General features: G+C 44.9%; 1 protein-coding gene across 1 annotated transcript; it reads left to right on the forward strand.

The window, feature by feature from the left end:
- Positions 1–10,056: 10,056 nt before the first annotated feature.
- On the forward strand, positions 10,057–10,389 carry LOC101904627 (transmembrane protein 230-like). Its single transcript, XM_059890688.1, has one exon. The coding sequence runs from the start codon at positions 10,057–10,059 to the stop codon at positions 10,387–10,389; it is 333 nt and encodes a 110-aa protein (XP_059746671.1).
- The last annotated feature ends 10,873 nt before the right edge of the window (positions 10,390–21,262 follow it).

The following is a 21,262-nucleotide window of genomic DNA, read 5'->3' on the forward strand; positions in this document are numbered from 1 at the left end:
TATAATAAGTGATATCACAGAGTATTTGTCTTTCTCTTCCTGACTTCATTTAGTATGATAATCTTTGGGTACCTCCGTGTTGCTACATGGAATGAAAGAATGCCGCTTAATTTCTTTTTAGTGATTGAGTAGTGTTCCATTGTATATATGTACCAAATCTTTATCTGTTCATTTGTTGGTAGACATTTAGCTTGTTTCCATGTCTTGGCTCTTGTGAATAGAGCTGTTATGAACACAGGGGTGAATGGGTCTTTTTGAATTATAGCTTTGTGTATGAGTTTTGGGCAGAGTCTTGGTGGACTAGCTGGTTTTTAAGAGAAGTTGGAAATCTGGATACTATTTGAAATCTCCTGATTTTTAAAGGTTGGCAACTAATTCAATTTTTTTAAAAAAATGTGTAGGCCGAACAAAATGTGCCCTTGAACTGATTCTGCTCAAAGACCCGCTGACGTACAACCTCTGCTTTGAGGAGCAAGAATAGCCCCAGGCCAGCCCCACAGCACACTTGATAGAAAGCTGAGTCAAGGAGACTATCCTGCCTCTGCAGGGCTGCCCGCCTGGGTGGCAGAGGCAGGCAGGATCACTGGCGGCAGCTGACGAGGCGTGGTCCTGGCCATGGACCCTCAGAGCCCGGTCCCCATGATGAGGGACACTGCATCGAGCTGTCTTCACTGACACCTCCCATTTGGATGCCAGGACCCTCACTCTCTTTGGTATATGGTGGTGGTTTAGTCACTAAGTCATGTCCGACTCTTGTGACCCCATGGACTGTAACCTGCCAGGTTCCTCTGTCCGTGGGATTCTCCAGGAAAGCATACTGGAGTGGGTGGCCATTTCCTTCTCCACTCTTCTGTATAGAATAGGGCATGATCTCCAGCTTTGCTCTGTAGACTCAGAACCAGTTGTGGAATTCCATCTGAAGAAGTGGACCCACTCTATGAGCAGACAATTCAGGCTTGTGAGCCTCCTACAGGACTGAGGACTGACCGTGAGCTGGGCTGCACTAGCCAATTCAAAGAATGGCAGGGCATCTCACCTCTGCAGGGGGCACCCAGTCTGGCTGGGCAAATGGCCCCACATTAGGTATGACGTGTGGTTCACTGGACAGTCGGCTTCGGAGAACAAGCTCCCTGGGGCTTAACTGGACCACAGTTCTCACTTCCATGCTGGGGAAACCGAGCCTCAGCGAGGTTCAAGGACACACCAAGGCCAGCAGGAGGTGTGTGCTTTCTTAACTTCTGCCCTCGCTGACCAGTCAAGGGCTCCTAGGAGCCTGTGAGGTGGGGAAGGAACAAGGGGCCTCTGACTTTATTCTTTTATATACACTAACTCTACTCTATCATTTCTTTATGAGATATCATTTGGTAATATGAGACAATTTACTCTCAAAAATAACCCCAATACCATCTGTACAGTATACCTAAAGGTCTGCTTAGACAAGACAGAATATAGTCCAGCATGTGGGTTGGGACATTAAAAAAAAAAAAAAAAGCAGACTGAGCCCCAAAGAAGGCAATTGCAAATTCTGATAATATGACTTGAAATATTATCTTTGCACTGGCTTTGAACTTCAGCCTCCCCTGAGGATACTATAGTAATTCGATAGCAGCCATCACAAGAATTAGAAGCTGACAGGCAGAGAAAATTGTTATGGATTCCACAGTCTTTGAATCTCCAGGCAAGGCTGTGTGGAGAACAGGTTAATGGCTGTGACTCTCTCCCGGGGGACGCCAGGTCTTAAATCCACATCAGTAGATGGGTTCGCTCTGGGCGCACAAATGCTGGAAAAAAAAAAATGAGACGTAAATACTAAGTCAGATTAAGGGAGGTAACCAAAGGCTATGAGGATTTGAGAAGAGAAGAAACGTACCGAAAGTGAAGGATGGATTAATAATGGGTAAACTGGTAAATTCTTTAACTGATTCCTTGGATATACAAATCTAAATGCAAATACCAAAAGGAGTCAGGGAGTTAGAGTCACTGGGCCCTCTGTTTCCTTGGTTGTGTCTACGTAAGGCCACAGGTATCCCAGTTATTTCCAGAAATGCTGGGTTTTGTCTGCGGGCCGTGGAGGAGGGCGCTCTGGGTGTGGCTGCCCCCTGGTGGACGCCTTGAGAATTTCTCAACGCACCGGGATCCCTGAGCGCCGGGAGCCAGGTTGGGGGCCAGCTTGGGGCCCGCTGAGGTCCTCCAGGTGGGCTTTTAGACATCTGCAGGAAGCTAGATGTCCACTCACTTGTCAAGTCCAGCGGGACGGGCCCACCGTGGTCATTACTATGAAACAAGAGGGAGAGAGACAGAAGCCAGCCTCTGGAAGGGCTTTCCGAGCAGGGGCCTGGGGACCCAGAATCCTGAGAAGCCGCTAAGACCCACTTCTCCCTTCCTTGGCGCTAGAACTTCACCCACGCCTCCTCTCCCACAATCACATCACGTCTTTTCCAGCCCTTTGGAACCACCTCTCATCCAGACCTAAGGCCTTTTAATGGTCCAGGCCTGTGGCCGCTGGTCTTCGATAAAGATGCAGCGCAAATGTGGGTGCCAGTCACCCAGGTGACTGGTTCAGAAACTCTCACGGTGGGGGAGGGGGACGGGGAAAGTGGCTGCTTGTCTAGGACCCCGCACTGCTCGCCCACCCCGCTACCCTCGCTGGGCATTATCCTCTCACTCCCGACAGTCCCCAGAAGCAGCTCCTCTCAGAGTACAAACTGGGAGGGAGTGCGAGGAGGCCGGGTCTGGGGGCTGGGCTCACCCCGGGGCGGGGCAGGGGGCTTCCCCCAGGATGAGAAGAGCTCTGGGGTAACCTGGCGATGAAAGACCTTAAGGAAGCATGAAGAATGGAGAATGTGGCTTCTTTGGGGACAAGCCAGGAGATCCATAGGAAGGAACCCAGGTCTCCTGACTGATTTTTAAAACTTTGTTGTTGTTCAGTCACTCCGTCGTGTCCAACTCTTTGCGACCCCATGGACGGCAGCATGCCAGGCTTCCCTGTCCTTCACTAGCTCCCGGAGTTCACTCAAACTCATGTCCAAACGGTCAAACTTGTGTCAATGATGCCATCCAACCTTCTCATCCTCTGTCGTCCCCTTCTCCTCCTGCCCTCAATCTTTCCCCACATCAGGGCCTTTTCCAATTAGACAGTTGTTTGCAAATTAATTAATTTTTTATGTTTTTGTCTGCACTGCAAAGCATGCAGGACCTTAGTCCCCTGACCAGGGACTGAACCCACAGCCCCTGCAGTAGAAGCACAGAGTCTTAGCCACTGGACAGCCAGGGGAGTCCCCCTCACTGCTTTTTAAAGATAGCTTTTCTGGGAGAATTCAGGGAACCATCATGTAACTTCCTGTGGCTGCCGTGAACAATGGCCACAGAATTGCATCTTGAAACAACATAAATGTATCCCCTCATGGTTCTAGAGTCCAGAATCCAAAATCTGGTGTTGGCAGGGCCCTGCTCCCTCTGAGGCTCTTGGGGAGGACCGTTCCTGCCTCCTGCAGTTCTGGTGCGTCCTTGGCTTGTGGTCACACCACTCCAGCCTCTGTCTCTCTCTCACTTGGCCTTCTGCTCTGTGTGTACCCACCCCTCTTCCTATAAGGACACCACCTTCTTCCAAGATGATCTCATTTAGTTCCTTACCTTAATTACACCTGTAATGACCCGATTGCAAAATAAGGGCATATTTTGAGATTCTGGGTAGACATGCATTTTACTCAATCCACTGTAGTGATTCTGGGCTTCCCTGGTGGCTCAGATGGTAAAGAATCTGCCTGCAATGCAGGAGATTCAGGTTTGACCCCTAGGTCGGGTAGATCCCCTGGAGAAGGGAATGGCTACCCATTCTTGCCTGGAGAATCCCATGGACAGAAGAGCCTGGTGAGCTACAGTCCGTGGGGTCGAAAACAGTCAGACACGACTGAGCGACTAACACTTTCACTTTGCACTTTCACAGTGATTCGAGGCCATGGGTGTAGACAGTGCCTGCTGCTGCTGCTGCAGCTAAGTCGCTTCAGTTGTGTCCGACTCTGTGCGACCCCATAGACGGCAGCCCTAGGACATAAAAAACTCTCAGCATGTGTCAGTATCACCTGTTTTCACCAGCTGAAAGGTGCTACTATAAACCCAGGTGTGATTTTTGTCCAGTGATGTTATCACTGCATATTTTCCTTCCTCCACCATGGGCCTTATCACTTATTTGTGTCTGATCAGTCAGGGTCCAATCAGGAAAAGAGAAACCCTACTGTTTGTTTTGGCAGAGAAATTAATGGGAAGAAGTGGTTAAGCAGGTGTGGAAGAACTGAAAAAGGTGAAAATGGGAAAAGAGACTGAGAAAACAAGGAGGTATTAACAGCACGCAGCAGCCAGCAACCAGAAAGAGTACCCTGTCTCTTCTTGGAAGGCGATTGCCCTGTCAATCCTCACACAGGCTGCCTGACACAGGGAATTGGAGGGAAGATTGATTATTTGGTGCTAAAATGTAAACTGACCCATGGGGACTGCTGCTGCTGCTGCTGCTAAGTGGCTTCAATCACGTCCAACTCTGTGTGACCCCACAGACGGCAGCCCACCAGGCTCCCCCGTCTCCGGGATTCTCCAGGCAAGAACACTGGAGTGGGTTGCCATTTCCTTCTCCAATGCATGAAAGTGAAAAGTGCAAGTGAAGTCGCTCAGTTGTGTCTGACTCTTCGCGACCCCATGGACTGCAGCCTAGCAGGCTCCTCCATCCATGGGATTTTCCAGGCAAGAGTACTGGAGTGGGGTGCCATTGCCTTCTCCACATGGGGACTATTCCTTGGATGTCAGAGGCTCCATGCTGGATATATACTAGGTGAAACTTCTTGCCTGCTTTACTAAAGTAAATGGTGGCCCTTCTGATATTTGTGGACAAAAGGAAAAAAAAAAGAAAAGAAAACTCCAAAGTTTCAGCTGTTAAACAACCCCTTCAGAGCTGGCAGGACTGACCCCCTCCCTGTTAGGGATGTGTGAATTCAAGGAGCAGCTAAGGACACACACACAGTGACTGTTGAATTATGCACTTCACAATTTTTTTGAGTGCTTTTGTACACGTCATGTGTAAAATTCACATATCTAACCATTGTTCTAGAAAGCATGGAGCAGGCCCCACAGTGAGCAGGGCTGTCTCATCAGTGGCCTCTGTTGAAAACCCTCGGGCCTGCCACCCAGAGAATCCTTTTTGGACGGTGGGCTTCCCTGGTGGCTCAGAGGTTAAAGCGTCTGCCAGCAATGCAGGAGACCTAGGTTCAATCCCTGGGTTGAGAAGATTCCCTGGAGAAGGAAATGGTAACCCACTCCAGTATTCTTGCCTGGAGAATCCTGTGGATGGAGGGGCCTGGTGGGTTACAATCCACGGGGTCACAAAGAGTCGGACATGACTGAGTGACTTCACTTTCACTTTGCGGGGATGGTCTGGTTGCTATAGCAGCCTCTCAGCACAAGGTGGCAGAGCATCCATGGGTACCCTGGAGCCCTGGCCCGCAAGAACCCCTGAGTCCAGAGTCCTCAGGGGCCTCCTGGAGTGCCCTTGGAGAGAGCTGGCGGTGGTCAGGTCAGGAGAGCTGACACTGAACTACTGAATCAGCAGTTACTGACGGTGCCGAGTCAGAGGGAGAATGAATTACTGCATTTCAAAGGGCCTTTGCAATAAAGTCAGGGCAACCTGACTTTTCATCCCTCTTCTGAGTCTCCCTCCCGTGAGGCAGGCTGTTTCTCTTACACAGTGGGATGTTTCTACAAGAAGATGGAAATCAAGGGCATAGATGGACGTCTAGGGCATTCGATTTTAAAATGTTTGAAGGCTAGTATTTCAAACATCTTTAGCACAGAAATGGCTGCTTCCCTGTAACGAGTTAATATGTTCACTGAAAATTCTCCACTCTTAAAAAATGGATTTGCCTTTTTAATCGGTAATAGAAACATAGTGAAAAAAAAAAAAAGTATTTTAAAAAGAAACTGCCTAGAGGACAATACCAGGATTCTTAGGTCTTTTCAGAAATATTCTTTGCATATACAAGAATATCCAGCTTTTATATACAAATGGTGAACAGCATGCCAATCAGCCTCTTGCTTATTTTCTTCCTACATATCAAGATGTTTCATATACAAACATCTGCCTCATTCCTTGACTAGGATCCCCCATTGTGTGGATTTCCATACCATCTTTTTTTTAAGTTTATTTTTAATTGGGGGAAAATTGCTTTACAGTATTGCATTGGTTTTTGCTGTACGACAACGCAGCCCATACCATTTTTACCCCTCCTCTCTTGATGGACATTTAGATGGGTCCCAGTCTCTTGCTTGCAATGACCAGACCTGCACATATGTCCTGGAAATACTCTCAAATCACACCTAAGTCCCCCGAACTTTCTGGAAGATAACTGAGTGGTCAGAAGTTTATAAAATTTTGTATTTATATTTTATAAAATTTACGTCATAAAATGTGAATAGCACCCTTTATCCTCAATAATGATAGTAATAATAACTGACTTCTATGATCTGTCACTGGGAGTCAGACACCATTCAGACGGTTTTGTATACTGTAGTGAACACACTGTGGATAGACCCACTTTACAAGTGGTTTTTACTCTCCTGTGTGCTAAGTTGCTTCAGTTATGTCCAACTCTTTGCAACACTATGAGCTGCCAGGCTCCCTTGTCCATGGGATTCTCAAGGCAAGAATACTGGAGTGGGTTACCATGCCCTCCTCCAAGGGATCTTCCTGATCCAGAGGTTGAACCTGCATCTCTTACATCTCCTGGCATTGGCAGCCAGGTTCTTTACCACCAGCAACCCCTGGGAAGCCCTTTCCTCTTCTACTAGAGGTAAATGAGATCACTTTATAATTTGAATTTGCATCGATATTATTATAAGTAAGAACGAGTATATTTTTTCTACTAAGTCATTTGCATTTGTTTTTCTTTGTATATTTTTAAATCTTTTTTTTTTGTATTTCTTTTTCTGTGAATAGCTGTCTGTGTCCTTTGACCATCTTTCTGTTGAACTGTTGACCTCTGTTTTTAATGTTAGAAACCTTTTAAATGTTAAGAAGCTTGATATATTACCTTGTATGTTGCTAATGCTTCCCCCAAGTTTATCATTTACTTTTTTGTCTTGACTTGGTTGATAGTATTTTTTTTTTAGCCACAAAGAAATTTTCAGTTCTTATGTAGTTGGATTTATCGGTCTTTTCTTTTGTGAATTTTGACTTTTGTGTCATGTTTGGAAAGATTGTCACAATCTGGGATTACAAAAATAAATCTCCCATGTTTGTTCCAGCTCTTTTATAGCTTTATTTTTAAAAATCATAATTTAACTCCATCTGGAATTTATTTTGGTATACTAAAGTAGAGATCCAATTTTACTCTTTCCCAGATGTTTACCCAGTTATCCCAAGCATTTATGAGATAACTGATCTCTTCTCCACTGGTCTGAAACTTCCTCTCTATTTTATACTCTTTTCCTGAAAGTTTTTGAGTCTGTTTCTGGAATTTCTTCTATTCCTCTTAGAATCAAGCACTTTTAATTTCTGTGGTTTTACAATTTGTTTTGTTTTCCCAGGTAGCAGATGTGGTAAAGAACACGCCTGCAATGCAGGAGACATATGACGTGTGGGTTTGATCCCTGGGTCAGGAAGATTCCCTGGAGAAGGGCCTGGCAACCCACTCCAGTGTTCTTGCCTGGAGAATCCCATGGACGGAGGAGCCTGGCGGGCTATAGTCCATGGCGTCACAAAGAGTTGGACACGACTGAAGGGACTTAGCTTGCAAGCCCACAATATGCTTTAACATATTGCAGGGATGTTTCATTACTTTTTTTCCACTAGAAAATTCTTGGCTATGCTAGCATGCTCAATTTTCTGTATAAAATTTAGCCTTAACTTATCTGTGTGAATTTGAATGTAGCAAGCCTCTCAAAGTCTTTGTTTACATAAGAAATTTAGTGGATTTGTTTATCTTATGCTTCAGGTGGAAGAAGAGGAAATCCAAACAAAGAAAGATAACAATGCTTATAGTGACACTTTTGAGGAAACAGTTATCCATTTTTATCTTTGCCAGTGTCGACATAAGTTAAGTAAAATGACCAGCTTGAATTATAGCCTTTCGGAAATCGAGTTTACTTTTCTCAGGGCACAGAGGCAGCTTTGGGAATACAGGTGATTCGTCTGTTCCTTTGTTGCAATGATCCCTGCAAGGATGTGTGTTGAGGATGAGGGATGCTCTCTGCTGTTCTCTCCAGCTGCAGGGGAAGAAGGACTGTTTGCTCCTTTAGATTTTGCTGAGATTTTGCTGTGATTTTTTTTCAGGCCAAAAAGCTGAAATTCCATTCATTGACGCTGAAAAAAATGATGGGCCTGAAAACATGAAATATATCATTGGAAAAGAAAAGAGAAGAAAAAGATCATTAACAAAGGAAGTAGGGCTCTGAAAACTTGGCATTCAGTTTAGTTCTGGAAAACAAAACAAGAACAACAAAACCCCAGAAATGTCCATTGATATTTTGCTGGGATTATACTAAATCTACAGAAGAGTCGACTCATTAGAAAAGACCCTGATGCTGGGAAAGATTGAAGGCATGAAGAGAAGGGGATGACAGAGGATGAGATGGTTGACTGGCATCACCGACTCGATGGACATGAGTTTGAGCAAACTCCAGGAGGTAGTGAAGGACAGGGAAGTCTGACATGCTGCAGTTCATGGAGTCGCCAAGAGTCAGACACCACTTAGTGACTGAACAACAAAAACAACAGACGAATTAGAAAAGAATTGTCATCTTTGCACGTCAGTCTTTCTAAGGATAAGCAGTATTTGCATTTAGTCAAATCTTCCTTTTTGTCTTTCTTTTCAAAGATTTTGTCTGTATGAATCTTCCACATTCATTCTATTCATGGGTGTTTTATCTTTTTTGATTCCAATTGTAAGTAGAATATTTTCTTCTGTTATATTTACAAAGTTACTGCTGTTAACATAAACTCTCAGATATTGACTATTTTAGAATTTATCTCATGCCCACTCAACTTATTGAATTATCCTCCTGTTTCTAACAGCTTTGCAATTGATTCTTTTTATTTTTCCAATCATACAATCAATGATAATTTTTTGTCTTTTCTTTTCCACTTTTAGTACCTCTTATCTAATTGAATTGAATAATTCTTCCAGCATAATATTAAATGACAGTGGTGATAATGGGTGATTGGAAAGGAGTACATCAAGGCTGTATATTGTCACCTTGCTTATTTAACTTACATGCAGAGTGTGTGTGTGTTAGTATCTCAGTCGTGTCCGACTGTTTGTCCACAACTGTTTGTGGGCCATAGACTGTGGCCCACAGTGCTCTTCTGTCCATGGGATTCTCCAGGCAAGAATATTGGAGTGGGTTGCCATTCCCTTCTCCAAGGGATCTTCCAGACCCAGGGATTGAACCCAGGTCTCCTGCATTGCAGGCAGACTATATATGCAGAGTACATCATTTGAAATGCCAAGCTGGATGAAGCACAAGCTGGAATCAAAATTGTCAGGAGAAATATCAATAACCCCAGATATGCAGATGACACCACCCTTATGGCAGAAAGCGAAGAGGAACTAAAGAGCCTCTTGATGAAAATGAAAGATGAGAGTGAGAAAGCTGGCTTAAAACTCAACATTCAAAAAACAAAGACCATGGCGTCTGGTCCCATCACTTCACGGCAAATAGATGGGGAAACAATGGAAACAGTGGCGGACGTTATCTTTTGGGCTCCAAAATCACTGCCGATGGTGACTGCAGCCATGAAATCAAAAGACACTTGCTCCTTGGAAGAAAAGCTATGACCAACCTCAGCAGCATATTAAAAAACCATGAGCGAGCTGTCGGCAAGCAGCCTGCTTCACCCGGACTCTGGTGAAGAAGTAACCTGGAAAGTGAAATTGCTCCTTTCAGTGCTTGGGGTGAAGCAGTGTATTCACGCTCCGTAACTTCAGTCGTGTTGCACTCTTTGTAGCCCTACGGACTGTAGCCTGCCAGGCTCCTCTGTCCATGGGGATTCTCCAGCTGAGTCAGTGTGTTATGATGCCGTCTCACACCAACCTGGCTACTGGAATTCCCAGTAGCAAAGTGAAATACTCAAGACTCTCTTGTACAGATGATGGCTACATTGACCTTCAGTTTAAGAAAAGCCCGCCAAAGATCCCATATAAGGCCATTGCGCTTACAACAGTGCTGTTTTTCATTGGTGCCTTTCTCATTATTATAGGCTCCCTCCTGCTGGCAGGGTGTATCGGCAAAGAGGGAGCAGACCGGGCCTTTCCTGTCCTGATCATTGGCATCCTGGTGTTCCTGCCAGGATTTTACCCCTGCTACTGGGGATACTCCTGCAATGATGTTCCAGACTTTGATGACTAGCATTCACCCCAGCCCTGAAGAAAAGAGTCACAGATGGAACTGAGCCCAGCTTTAAGACATTGAGCAGAAACTATGACTAAGGGCTAAGGAGTTCTCCAGTTTGCAGATGTTTAATGAAACAGTGGCCAGATTTTATGGGTCCATCCTAAAAGATGTTAACTAAGCTCACAAGTAATTGTCATTAGGGCATTCTCTATTTTTAATTTCTTGGCCCTGGAAAAATCTCCTGACAAGTTTTTCCATATGAATATGCCAGATTTCTTATTACTAAGTAATTTATTTTGAAAATATCTAAGTGTCTTATCTCCATATTCTAACTTTGTGTTCTAGTGGAAGACCTTGGCACAATCAAATATAGTGTGGTGCATCTATAATATTTCCTACTTGCTTTCTTATAACAACAACCAGGAATTTTTTAAACCTCAGAGCAAATTTTCAAAATGTAGACACTTTTCTCTGTTCACCAATCCTTGGCCAGCTCTGATGTGGCTCACTGATAGGTTGGCCAGCATATAATTTGGATCATTTTGTCCTGTGTAGATCAAGAAGTTCTATATATCATACCTTTACGGACTAGACTTTTAGCTGTTTCCTAAAGAAAAAATAAGCAGAGACATTACTTTGCCAACAAAGGTTCGTCTAGTCAAGGCTAGGTTTTTCCTGTGGTCATGTATAGATGTGAGAGTTGGACTGTGAAGAAGGCTGAGCACCGAAGAATTGATGCTTTTGAACTGTGGTGTTGGAGAAGACTCTTGAGAGTCCCTTGGACTGATCCAACCAGTCCATTCTGAAGGAGATCAGCCCTGGGATTTCTTTGGAAGGAATGATGCTAAAGCTGAAACTCCAGTACTTTGGCCACCTCATGCGAGGAGTTGACTCATTGGAAAAGACTCTGATGCTGGGAGGGATTGGGGGCAAGAGGAGAAGGGGACGCCAGAGGATGAGATGGCTGGATGGCATCACTGACTCAATGGATGTGAGTCTGAGTGAACTCTGGGAGTTGGTGATGGACAGGGAGGCCTGGCGTGCTGCAATTCATGGGGTTGTGAAGAGTCGGACATGACTGAGCGACTGATCTGATCTGAAGGAAAAAATGTAGATGAATGGTTATTATTTAGAGTTTATAACCCTATTTTAGCACCTTGTTTTATGATGTAATTCTGCTGAAGATTTTAAGAATTGACCTGGATCTCTGGAGGACTGGACTGCCTTAGCTTGATCTGCCTTCTAGCTTGCAAAAAGTGACTTGTATTCAAAAGAAGTTAAAATGTCAAAATCTAAAAAAAAAAAGCAGAGATTACTTTACTGACAAAGGTCTCTATAGTCAAAGCTATGTTTTTTCCAGTAGTCATGAATAGATGTAAGAATTGGACCATAAAGAAAGCTGAGCACTGAAGAATTGATGCTTTTGAACTGTGGTGGTGGAGAAGATTCTTGAGAGTCCCTTGGTCTGCAAGGAGATACAACTAGTCCATCCTAAAGGAAATCAGTCCTGAATATTCATTGGAAGGAATGATGCTGAAGCTGATGCTACAATACTTTGGCCATCTGATGTGAAGAACTGACTCATTGGAAAAGACCCTACTGCTAGGAAAGACTGAAGGCAGGAGGAGGGGACAACAGAGGTTGAGATGTTTGGATGGCATCACTGACTCAATGGACATGCATTTGAGCAAGCTCCTGGAGTTTGTGATGGACAGGGAGGCCTGGCATCCTGCAGCCCACAGAGTCACAAAGACTTGGACATGACTGAGTGACTGAACTTATGTCTTTTTCTCCTTTCAGTTTTATTCAGGTATAATTGATGTATTATGTAAGTTTCAGGTGTACAGTGTAATAATTAAACTGACATCATAAAATCATCATGGGCTTCCCGATAGCTCAGTTGGTAAAGAATCCGCCTGCAATGCAGGAGACCCTGGTTCAATTCCTGTGTTGGGAAAATCCCCTGGAGAAGGGATAGGCTACCCACTCCAGTATTCTTGGGCTTCCCTTGTGGCTCAGCTGGTAAAGAATCCACCTACAATGCAGGAGACCTGGGTTTGATCCCTGGGTTGGGAAGATCCCCTGGAGAAGGGAAAGGCTACCCACTCCAGTATTCTGCCTGGAGAATTCCATGGACTGCATAGTCCATGGGGTTGCAAAGAGTTGGACACGAATGAGCAAATTTCACTCACATCATGACATGATTACCACAGTAAGTTTAGGGAACATCCATCATGTTATATAAATTCAAAATAAAAGAAAAAAATTTTTCCTTGTGATGGAAACTCTTAGGATTTACTCTAAACTTTCATATGCAACATATTAAAGTGTCGGTGTTTATTGTATTTATCACAGTGCACATTGCATTCACAGTACTTACTTACCTTACAACTGTACTTTTGTACCTCTTGACTGTCTTCATCCATTTTGCCTTCCCCCCCACCTCTGGTAATCACAAATCTGATCTCTTTTTCTGAATTTGTTCTTGAAGCATAATTGGCCTGTGACTAGTTTAGTTCCTGATCCAGAAAATAGTGATTTAATTTCTCTATATTTCAAAATGATCACCATGATAAGTTTAGCTGCAATCTATCACCGTACAAAGCTGTTATGTATTATTGCCTCTATTCCCCACACTGTGGTTTTCATACCCATGACTTGCTTATTTTGTAATTGGAAGTTTGTACCTCGTAATCTTCTGTCCACAATTCCCTCATCTCCGTATCCCCCTCCCCTCTGGAAAACACTTGTCTGTCCTCTGTATCTATGACTCTGGTTCTGTTTTATTATGTTTGTTCATTTGTTTTGTTTCCTAGATTCTGCATCTAATCAAATCATACAGTTTTTTCTTTCTCTGACTTCTTTTACTTAGAATAATACCCTCCAAGTCTGTCTATTTTGTCACAAAAATAGAAAGATTTCATCCCTTTTATGGCACAAATATACTCCTCTGTGTGTGTATGTGATCACATCTTCTTTATCCACTCATCAGTTAGTGTGCACTTAGGTGGCCTCCATATCTTGGCAGTTGTAAACAGTGCTACAGTGAACACACAAGTGCATATATCTTTCAAATTAGTGTTTTCATTTTCTTTGGATAAATCTCCAGTGGAATTGCTGGATTGTTCAGTTCAGTCACTCAGTCGTGTCCGACTCTTCGTGACCCCATGGACTGCAGCACGCCAGGCCTCCCTGTCCATCACCAACTCCCGGAGCTTACTCAAATTCATGTCCATTGAGTCGGTGATGCCATCCAGCCATCTCATCCTCTGTCGTCCCCTTCTCCTCCTGCCTTCAGTCTTTCCCAGCATCAGGGTCTTTTCCAAAGAGTCAGCTCTTCGCATCAGGTGGCCAAGTATCCTGTGGCCAAATCCAGTGGAATTGCTGGATTGTATGGTAATTTTTTGAGGAACCTCCATACTGTTTTCCACAGCGGCTGCACCAAATTAATTCCCATCAACAGTTCACAAAGGTTTCCTTTTCTCCACATCCTCACCAACACTTATTGGTAAATTTATACAATTCTGTGCATTGCATTCAATACAAATGATATGAACAGGGATATTTCTGCCTTTACATTTGCATTTTCTTTGTGTGTCTATGCCCATTCTTTGTCTTTGGATATAATTAAGTGATTTAGATTAGTTAATAACTGGAAGCTGGCTGCGAACATGCCTAGCATGTAGCAAGTGCCAATTGTTTGCCAAAAATAAAAAATAAAAACAAAGCCCTTTTGTATCTCTGAATAGGAATATAATTGGCTATTGTTTGTGTTGATTCTTTTTTTTCTATGTGCAATATATAGATAGGACAAGAATATTTAGTCTTGGTTTATTATCTGGTTTTAGATCATGCTTTTTTGTTGTTAATGTTTTTTCTTTTTTTTTCTTTTATTTTTAAACTTTACATAATTGTATTAGTTTTGCCAAATATCAAAATGAATCCGCCATAGGTATACATATGTTCCCCATCCTGAACCCTCCTCCCTCCTCCCTCCCCATACCATCCCTCTGGGTCGTTTTTTCATTTTTTTAAAAATTTGTCCTATTTTCTTCTTTAATTCTTCTCTGTGAGCTCTAATGCAGGGTGGGGCTTGATTTCCCCGCCCTGTATTCAGGTTGGGGAAACAGTCTTGATTCAGTAATTACGATGTGCAGTCTCATGTCATAATCAAAATTCTGAGCTCGCTCTCAGGTTGGGGCTCCCCCAGCTCCAGCTCAGGCTGCAGGCGCAGGAGAACTGCGGTGGGAAAGTGGGGCGGCCTTCTTCCCCCCATCACATCTCTTCCGCTTCTCTTCTCGGCTTGTGACGGTGGCGTCTGACCTCAGCAGGCCTGAAGCTAAGGAACAAGAGTGGGAGCAGAGGAGAGCAGTCTTAAGTGTCAGTTTTCCGGTGTGGGATTTGGAGCATGACAGATCATTTTTCTGCTGCAGCGTGTGAACTCTTCCCTGGAGAAGAAAATGGAAACCCACTCCAGTATTCTTGCCTGGAGAATCCCATGGACAGAGGAGCCTGGTGGGCTCCTGGGGTCATAAAGAGTGGGACACGACTGAAGTGACTTAGTACATGTGAACTCTTAGTTGGGGCATGTAGATTCTATCACAGTTTCCCTGACCAGGGATCAAACCCAGGCCCCCTTGCATTCTGAGCCCAAGGTCTTAGCCATTGGAGCACCAGGAAATCCCTTGGGTTCATTTTTTTTTTGTCTTTGAAGATTTGCTCATGGTCTTCTATAACTATGCCAGGACTGTGTTCAACAGCGGCGCCATGTGGCAGCTGGAGGCAACAGCAGCAGAGGTTGTTTCCGGGTCCTCTGGGCTTGGTGGAGGAAGTCAGGCTGCCCTCTCCCTACTCTGGACAAAGTTCCTGGGACTCCTGGTCAACCTGGGAGGCCTTAAGCGGGAAAGAAATATGGGAGTTGCTGTGAACCAAGCAGTTGAGGACTGAAGGAATTAACTGGGAGAAGATGAGATGGGACTGTATTTGCCCCTTGGAGTCCCTCATGGCATCACAATTTATCATCCTTTGTTTACAACCGAGGTTCAGGGCAATGAAGTAACTTGCCTGGAGTCCCTCAGTTAGTAAGTGACAAAGCCCCAGGTAGAACCAGGGTCCTCCAATTCCGAAGGCTTTGAGCTCATCTCTGCATCTCCCTGGACACAGCAGTGACCTCCATGCTAGAAGACACCAGTGAAGATGAAAGGAAATGCAGGAGTGACCTATACATTCAAGATTTTTTAGAAACACGCAAAACATCTTTTTAAAATTCTCTGGGAGGCTGTACCCCCTGAAAAGGCAGACACGTCTGGAATCTGTGTTCTTGGCCATTGAACTCAGGCATCAGTTTTAATGTTCTCTGGCGGTGCTGGATGTCAGAACTGGTTGGTGGGCTCTTCTTTACACCCTCAGAAAATACTCCTCAGAAAGAAGGTCAAGTGTGGATATGGGTGTTTATTTAATGACACTTTTAAATTCTCCTTCTGGTCCCCTGAAATGCAAAAGCATTGGTTTGTTTTCTTTTTATTTTGGAGAGTCAAATACATGTCACCGCCACCTTGGCTCCCAATTTAGCCATCCTCTGATCTGACGGGTTCTGTGAGGGACAAAAATAAAAAGTCATGGCCCACTGAGAGTTCAAATTCTAATGTCAAAAGAGCTAGAGGTACCGGGGTCCTTCTCCCCAGATCTGTAGCTCAGATAAACATTTACTGGGTGAGTGGTTTCACTTGATTGCCTTGAGGTCAGTATTCAGCTAGACTGAACCAGAAGGCCAGAGGAGACAGACCCAAGAGGGAAGGAAATTCTTGGCCCACGTTGGGGTACGTTTTGCTGTTATGTAAGCATTTGGGAATGACAAACACTGCCCAGACCCTGTGACCGTGATCTTGACCACCCCCTGCCCCCAGGCACAGGGCACTTTTTCCTTAGATGGTATCATGTGCCCATAGCCATAATGGAATATAGAACCCTTTTTAAAAAACAGCATTTGCATTTTTCTAGGTAAACCTTCAAAACTTTCAACTTTATTTTCCCATCAACTTTATTTTCCCATCGCCTATAAAGGCTTTCCATGTTAAACAGTAAGGTGAGGTTTGCAATGAAGTATAACAAACATGGACATGAATTTGAGCAAACTCCGGGAGATGATGACGGACAGGGAAGCCTGGCGTGCTGCAGTCCATGGGGTTGCAAAGAGGTGGACACGACTGAGTGACTGAACAACAACAATATAACATACATACTGAAAAGTGAACTCAGTTCTAGGAAGTGTCCCAAATCGAATAAACCCCTGAAACCAGGACATGGCCAGCACTTTAGAGCTCCCTTTCTGCCCCCTCTAGTCACCTTTACTGAAGGATATACATTACCTTGACTTTTAACATCATAGTTTAATTTCAGCTAACTATGGGAGGGCTTCAAGGTCATGGTTATATCTCAGCAGGGACCATCTACAATTCAACCTATACGGCAAGCAATCAGGAGAATTCTTGGGACTCTGGGTCCAGCTTGAAGGTGGGATTCAGGGTGTGGAAGGAGATTCCTTTGGTGCCAGACTACCCACCTCTGGCACTCAGGAGCTGTGTAACATCAGGCAGGTCTCTTCTCTGAGCCCCTTTAAATGAGGATGGTACTCCTGCCTCTCATGGGTTCTAAGAGGGGGACTCAGGAGGAAAGTGCATGTTGTTCCGTTGCTCAATCCTGTCCAGTTCTTTGCAACCCCATGGACCGCAGCACGCCAGGCCTCCCTGTCCTTCACTATCTCCCAGAGTTTGTTCAAACTCATGTCCGTCGAGTTGTTGATGCCATCCAACCATCTCATCCTCTGCTGTCCCCTTCTCCTCTTGCCTTCAATCTTTCCTAGCATCAGGGTCTTTTCCAATGAGTTGCCTGGCACAGAGCTGTTTCCTAATGTAAGTGCCCCTTGATGGCATGGATGAGACCAAAGCCCCCCTTTCCTTGCACCTCCCCTATTTTTCCGGAGTTCATTTCTTCCCACATCCCATGCCGACATCCTGCCAAAACTTCTGACTTCCCAGCTGATGCACGCTCCCAAGCCTCCACCTCTTGGGCTCCAGGGGCCTGGGATGTGTCCTCCCTGTCCTGGGGCAGCCGGTGCTGGCAGCCTTCCTGTTCAGACACCTCCAGGAGGAGTAGCTCTTCCCTATGCCCTGGGCTTCCTCGCTGTCTCCCTGGGATCAGAGGTTATTGATCCTGCTGATTCTGCACCTTGCAGGTGAGTAATCTACAGGGTGGGTGGGGACTTGCCCAGGGTTACACAAGGGTGCATCGGGAACCAGAGCACTGACTTACATCCCTCGTCACTGCCATTAGCCCTTGATCATGAAGGATCTCCAGCCCCTTCTCACCTCTCATGGTCGGTGTTAAAAACCCCGAACTCTGGGGCAAAGTTGGAGGTGCCAGGGTCCAGGCATCCCACAGCCAGGACAGCAAGAGCAGAACTTTGACCAAGATTTACATGAACTGAAATGAAAGTCGCTCAGTCGTGTCCGACTCTTTGTGACCCCATGGACTGTATAGTCCATGGGATTCTCCAGGCCAGAATGACTGGAGTGGGTAGCCGTTCCCTTCTCCAGGCGATCTTCCCAACCCAGGGATCGAACCCAGGGTCTCCCGCATCACAGGTGGATTCTTTACCAGCTGAGCCACCAGGGAAGCCCAAGAATACTGGACTGGGTAGCCCATCCGTTCTCCAGCGGATCTTCCTGGCCCAGGAATTGAACTGGAGTCTCCCTCATTGCAGGTGGATTCTTTTACCAACTGAGCTATGAGGGAAGCCTCAGATTTACATGAATGGGTGTGTTTAACACAGTTGGAAAGTGCGTGTGTGTGCTTAGTCATTCAGTTGTGTCCAACTCTTTGTGACCCCATGGACTGCAGCCTGCCAGGCTCCTTTGTTCATGGAATTCTCCAGGCAAGAAACACTGAAGTAGGTTGCCATGGGCTCTTCCTGGCCCAGGGATCAAACCCGAGTCTCCTTCATTGGCAGGATTCTTTACCACTTGTGCCCCCTGAACTTCTTTATATTCATAAGGAATATATAGTAAGAATTCTTCTTCCCAACCTGCCCTCCCTCTAGCCAGTTCTCAGCTCCGCAATTTCCTCCTGCTCTTACTTTCTCAGGCATCCTTAAAGGGGCTCTTCAATGCCCATATGAACAACAACAAAAAAACTGCATGATTTTTCCTCCTACTTTGTTACATAGGTGGTAACATACTCCCTTCTTGGCTGTTCTCATTCAGCAAAGCATCTTGGAGTGCTTCAGCTTCCCAGGGACTCAGTGGTTTAAAAAAAAAAAAAATCTGCCTGCAAATGCAGGAGATGCAGGAGATGCAGGTTTGATTCCTGGGCCAGGAAGATCCCCTGGAGGAGGAAATGGCAACCCACTCCAGTATTCTTGCCTGGAGAATCCCTTGGACAGAGGAGCCTGGCGGGCTACAGTCCGTGGGCATCTCAAAGAGTCAGATATGACTTAGTGACTCAACAACAACAACACAAATAGCTTCCTCATTCTGTTTCACAGATGCATAGTATTCCATTGTTTACCTATATTATAGTATTAAAATGCAATTCATATCCCACAAAATTCACTCACTTAAAGTCCAGGGTTCAGTGGATTTTAGTATGTTTACATATTTTCACAAATATCACCACAATCAACTATAAAACACTTTTATCACCCCCAAATAAGCTATCCCTTAATTATCATGCCCCAGTCCCCTACATCGGAGAAGGCGATGGCACCCCACTCCAGTACTCTTGCCTGGAAAATCCCATGGACGGCAGAGCCTGGTGGGCTGCAGTCCATGGGGTCGCAAAGAGTCGGACATGACTGAGCGACTTCCCTTTCACTTTTCACTTTCATGCATTGGAGAAGGAAATGGCAACCCACTCCATTGTTCTTGCCTGGAGAATCCCAGGGACGGGGGAGCCTGGTGGGCTGCTGTCTATGGGGTCTCACAGAGTCGGACACGACTGAAGCGACTTAGCAGCAGCAGCAGCAGTCCCCTACATCAACCCAAGGCAACCACTAATCTACTTTCTTCCTTTGTAGATTTGCCTGTTCTTGACATTTCAGATGCACAGAGTTGTATGACCCGTCCTTTGTAGCTGTTTTCCTTCATTTGGCATGGTGCTTTCACGGTTCGTTGCTGTTGCAGCATGTGTCAGTACTTCGTTCCTTTTTATTGCCAAATAATATTTCATGGCACAGATAGATCACATTTTATTTTTCTGTTCACCAGTTGGACATTTGGACAGTTTCCACTTTTTAGCTATTTTGAGTCATGTTGCTTTGTGCATCCATATGCAAGTTTTTTTTTTGTCTGGATGTACATTTATGTTTATCCTGAATATACACCTAGAAGTGGAATTGCTGGGTTCTATGGCTTATTTCTGGGGAAGGAAATGGCAACCCACTCCAGCATTCTTGCCTGGAGGACCCATGGACGGAGGAGCCTGGTGGGCTACAGTCCGCAGGGTCGCAAAGAGTCGGACACGACTGAGCGACTTCATTTCATGGCTTATTTCTAAACTGACTTATCTAGTCCCCTATTGATGAAAATATGATAAAATTACATCTTAAAAGCCAGCGAGCCTCATGAATTAGGCAGGTCAGGGCCACGTTAGTGAGGATTCAGGAACAGTGGCAGCATCAGAGAACCTGCCCAAGTCTTTTAACCTTTCCTCCTGGTGTTCCTATTTCTCCTAGACACTTCTCCTCTTTTCCAGTTAACTTTAATTTCAAAGTGGTCCATGACTCAGGGGTGTGGGAAAGAGCAGCCCCATTCCTCATGGCCTGGCTCATGAGTCCATCACCCACTGATCCTGAGGGAACCCCGGCTCTCAGCTGTGTCCTCCTGCACAGACTCATTCCTGTCTGGGTTTCTGCATCCAGGACAGTCCAAGAGGAAGCTGGTGACTTCCTCTGGCCCTTGATAGTGGGTCTCCGCCACACCTGGCCATGAGCATACTGGCTACAGGTGCAGAACAGGGAATTTCAGGAACCATCCAGGCTCTAAGCCAGCCTCGGAGAGCTTCCTGCCCCCGCAGCCCCAGATGGGACCTGCAGGAGCCGCCGTGTCCTTGGTACTAGGGTGCGTCTAAACAGATCTTCTCAACAGGCCAACAGCAGGAGGTGCTTTTTATTCTGTGCCGATAGAAGACAGATCAACTTTTGATTCTCTGATTCATCGAATGAGACAAAATGAGTCCAGTTTCTCTCTGCTAAACTTCTATTAGATGCTGCCCTAAGAGTCTTCGGATATCAAGTTACTCTCTGCTCTTGAAACCTCAGTGTTGACTTCAGAAAGACTGTGATCATTTGCAAAAAGAAGTTGCCCTCTTTCCATGGCAGATGTTTAAACTTGCCTCCCTAAGGGTCAAGAAAAACACCACCTCATGGAATGTGAGTATTCTGCTCCAACACAAGGATGAGCAGTTCTAGGATTTCTTACATGTTTCACATTATTGATGAAAAGCTTGGTCTCTTCTACAGGATATAGAAGATACCATCTAATTTATTCTTCTCTATTTTTTTAAAAGGTAAAGAACAATGTACTGCCTTAATTAATATAGTGAAAATCTTTCATGTGACAAATGGACTGGTTTTCAAATAATTTTATGCTCTGTTGTTCTTGGCTTTGTTTTATATATATTTGAACATAGCACGTCATTCTGCAACAATTCACAGAAAGGTCTATGAGTTTATCCATGTATTCCAAGTTTAAGCAAGTTCTCTTACTCTAATTAAAGTTTATGATGTTCTTGTTGAGTTGATTTGTTTTTAATAATTATGGGAACATTTTTGTCTTCCTTATTTAAGTTCTCAAACCATGTTATCAACAGCAGTAGGAAAATTCCTGATCAC

The sequence above is a fragment of the Bos taurus genome, chromosome 1 (assembly GCF_002263795.3).
Source record: "Bos taurus isolate L1 Dominette 01449 registration number 42190680 breed Hereford chromosome 1, ARS-UCD2.0, whole genome shotgun sequence".
In the NCBI taxonomy this organism is placed as follows: Eukaryota; Metazoa; Chordata; class Mammalia; order Artiodactyla; family Bovidae; genus Bos; species Bos taurus.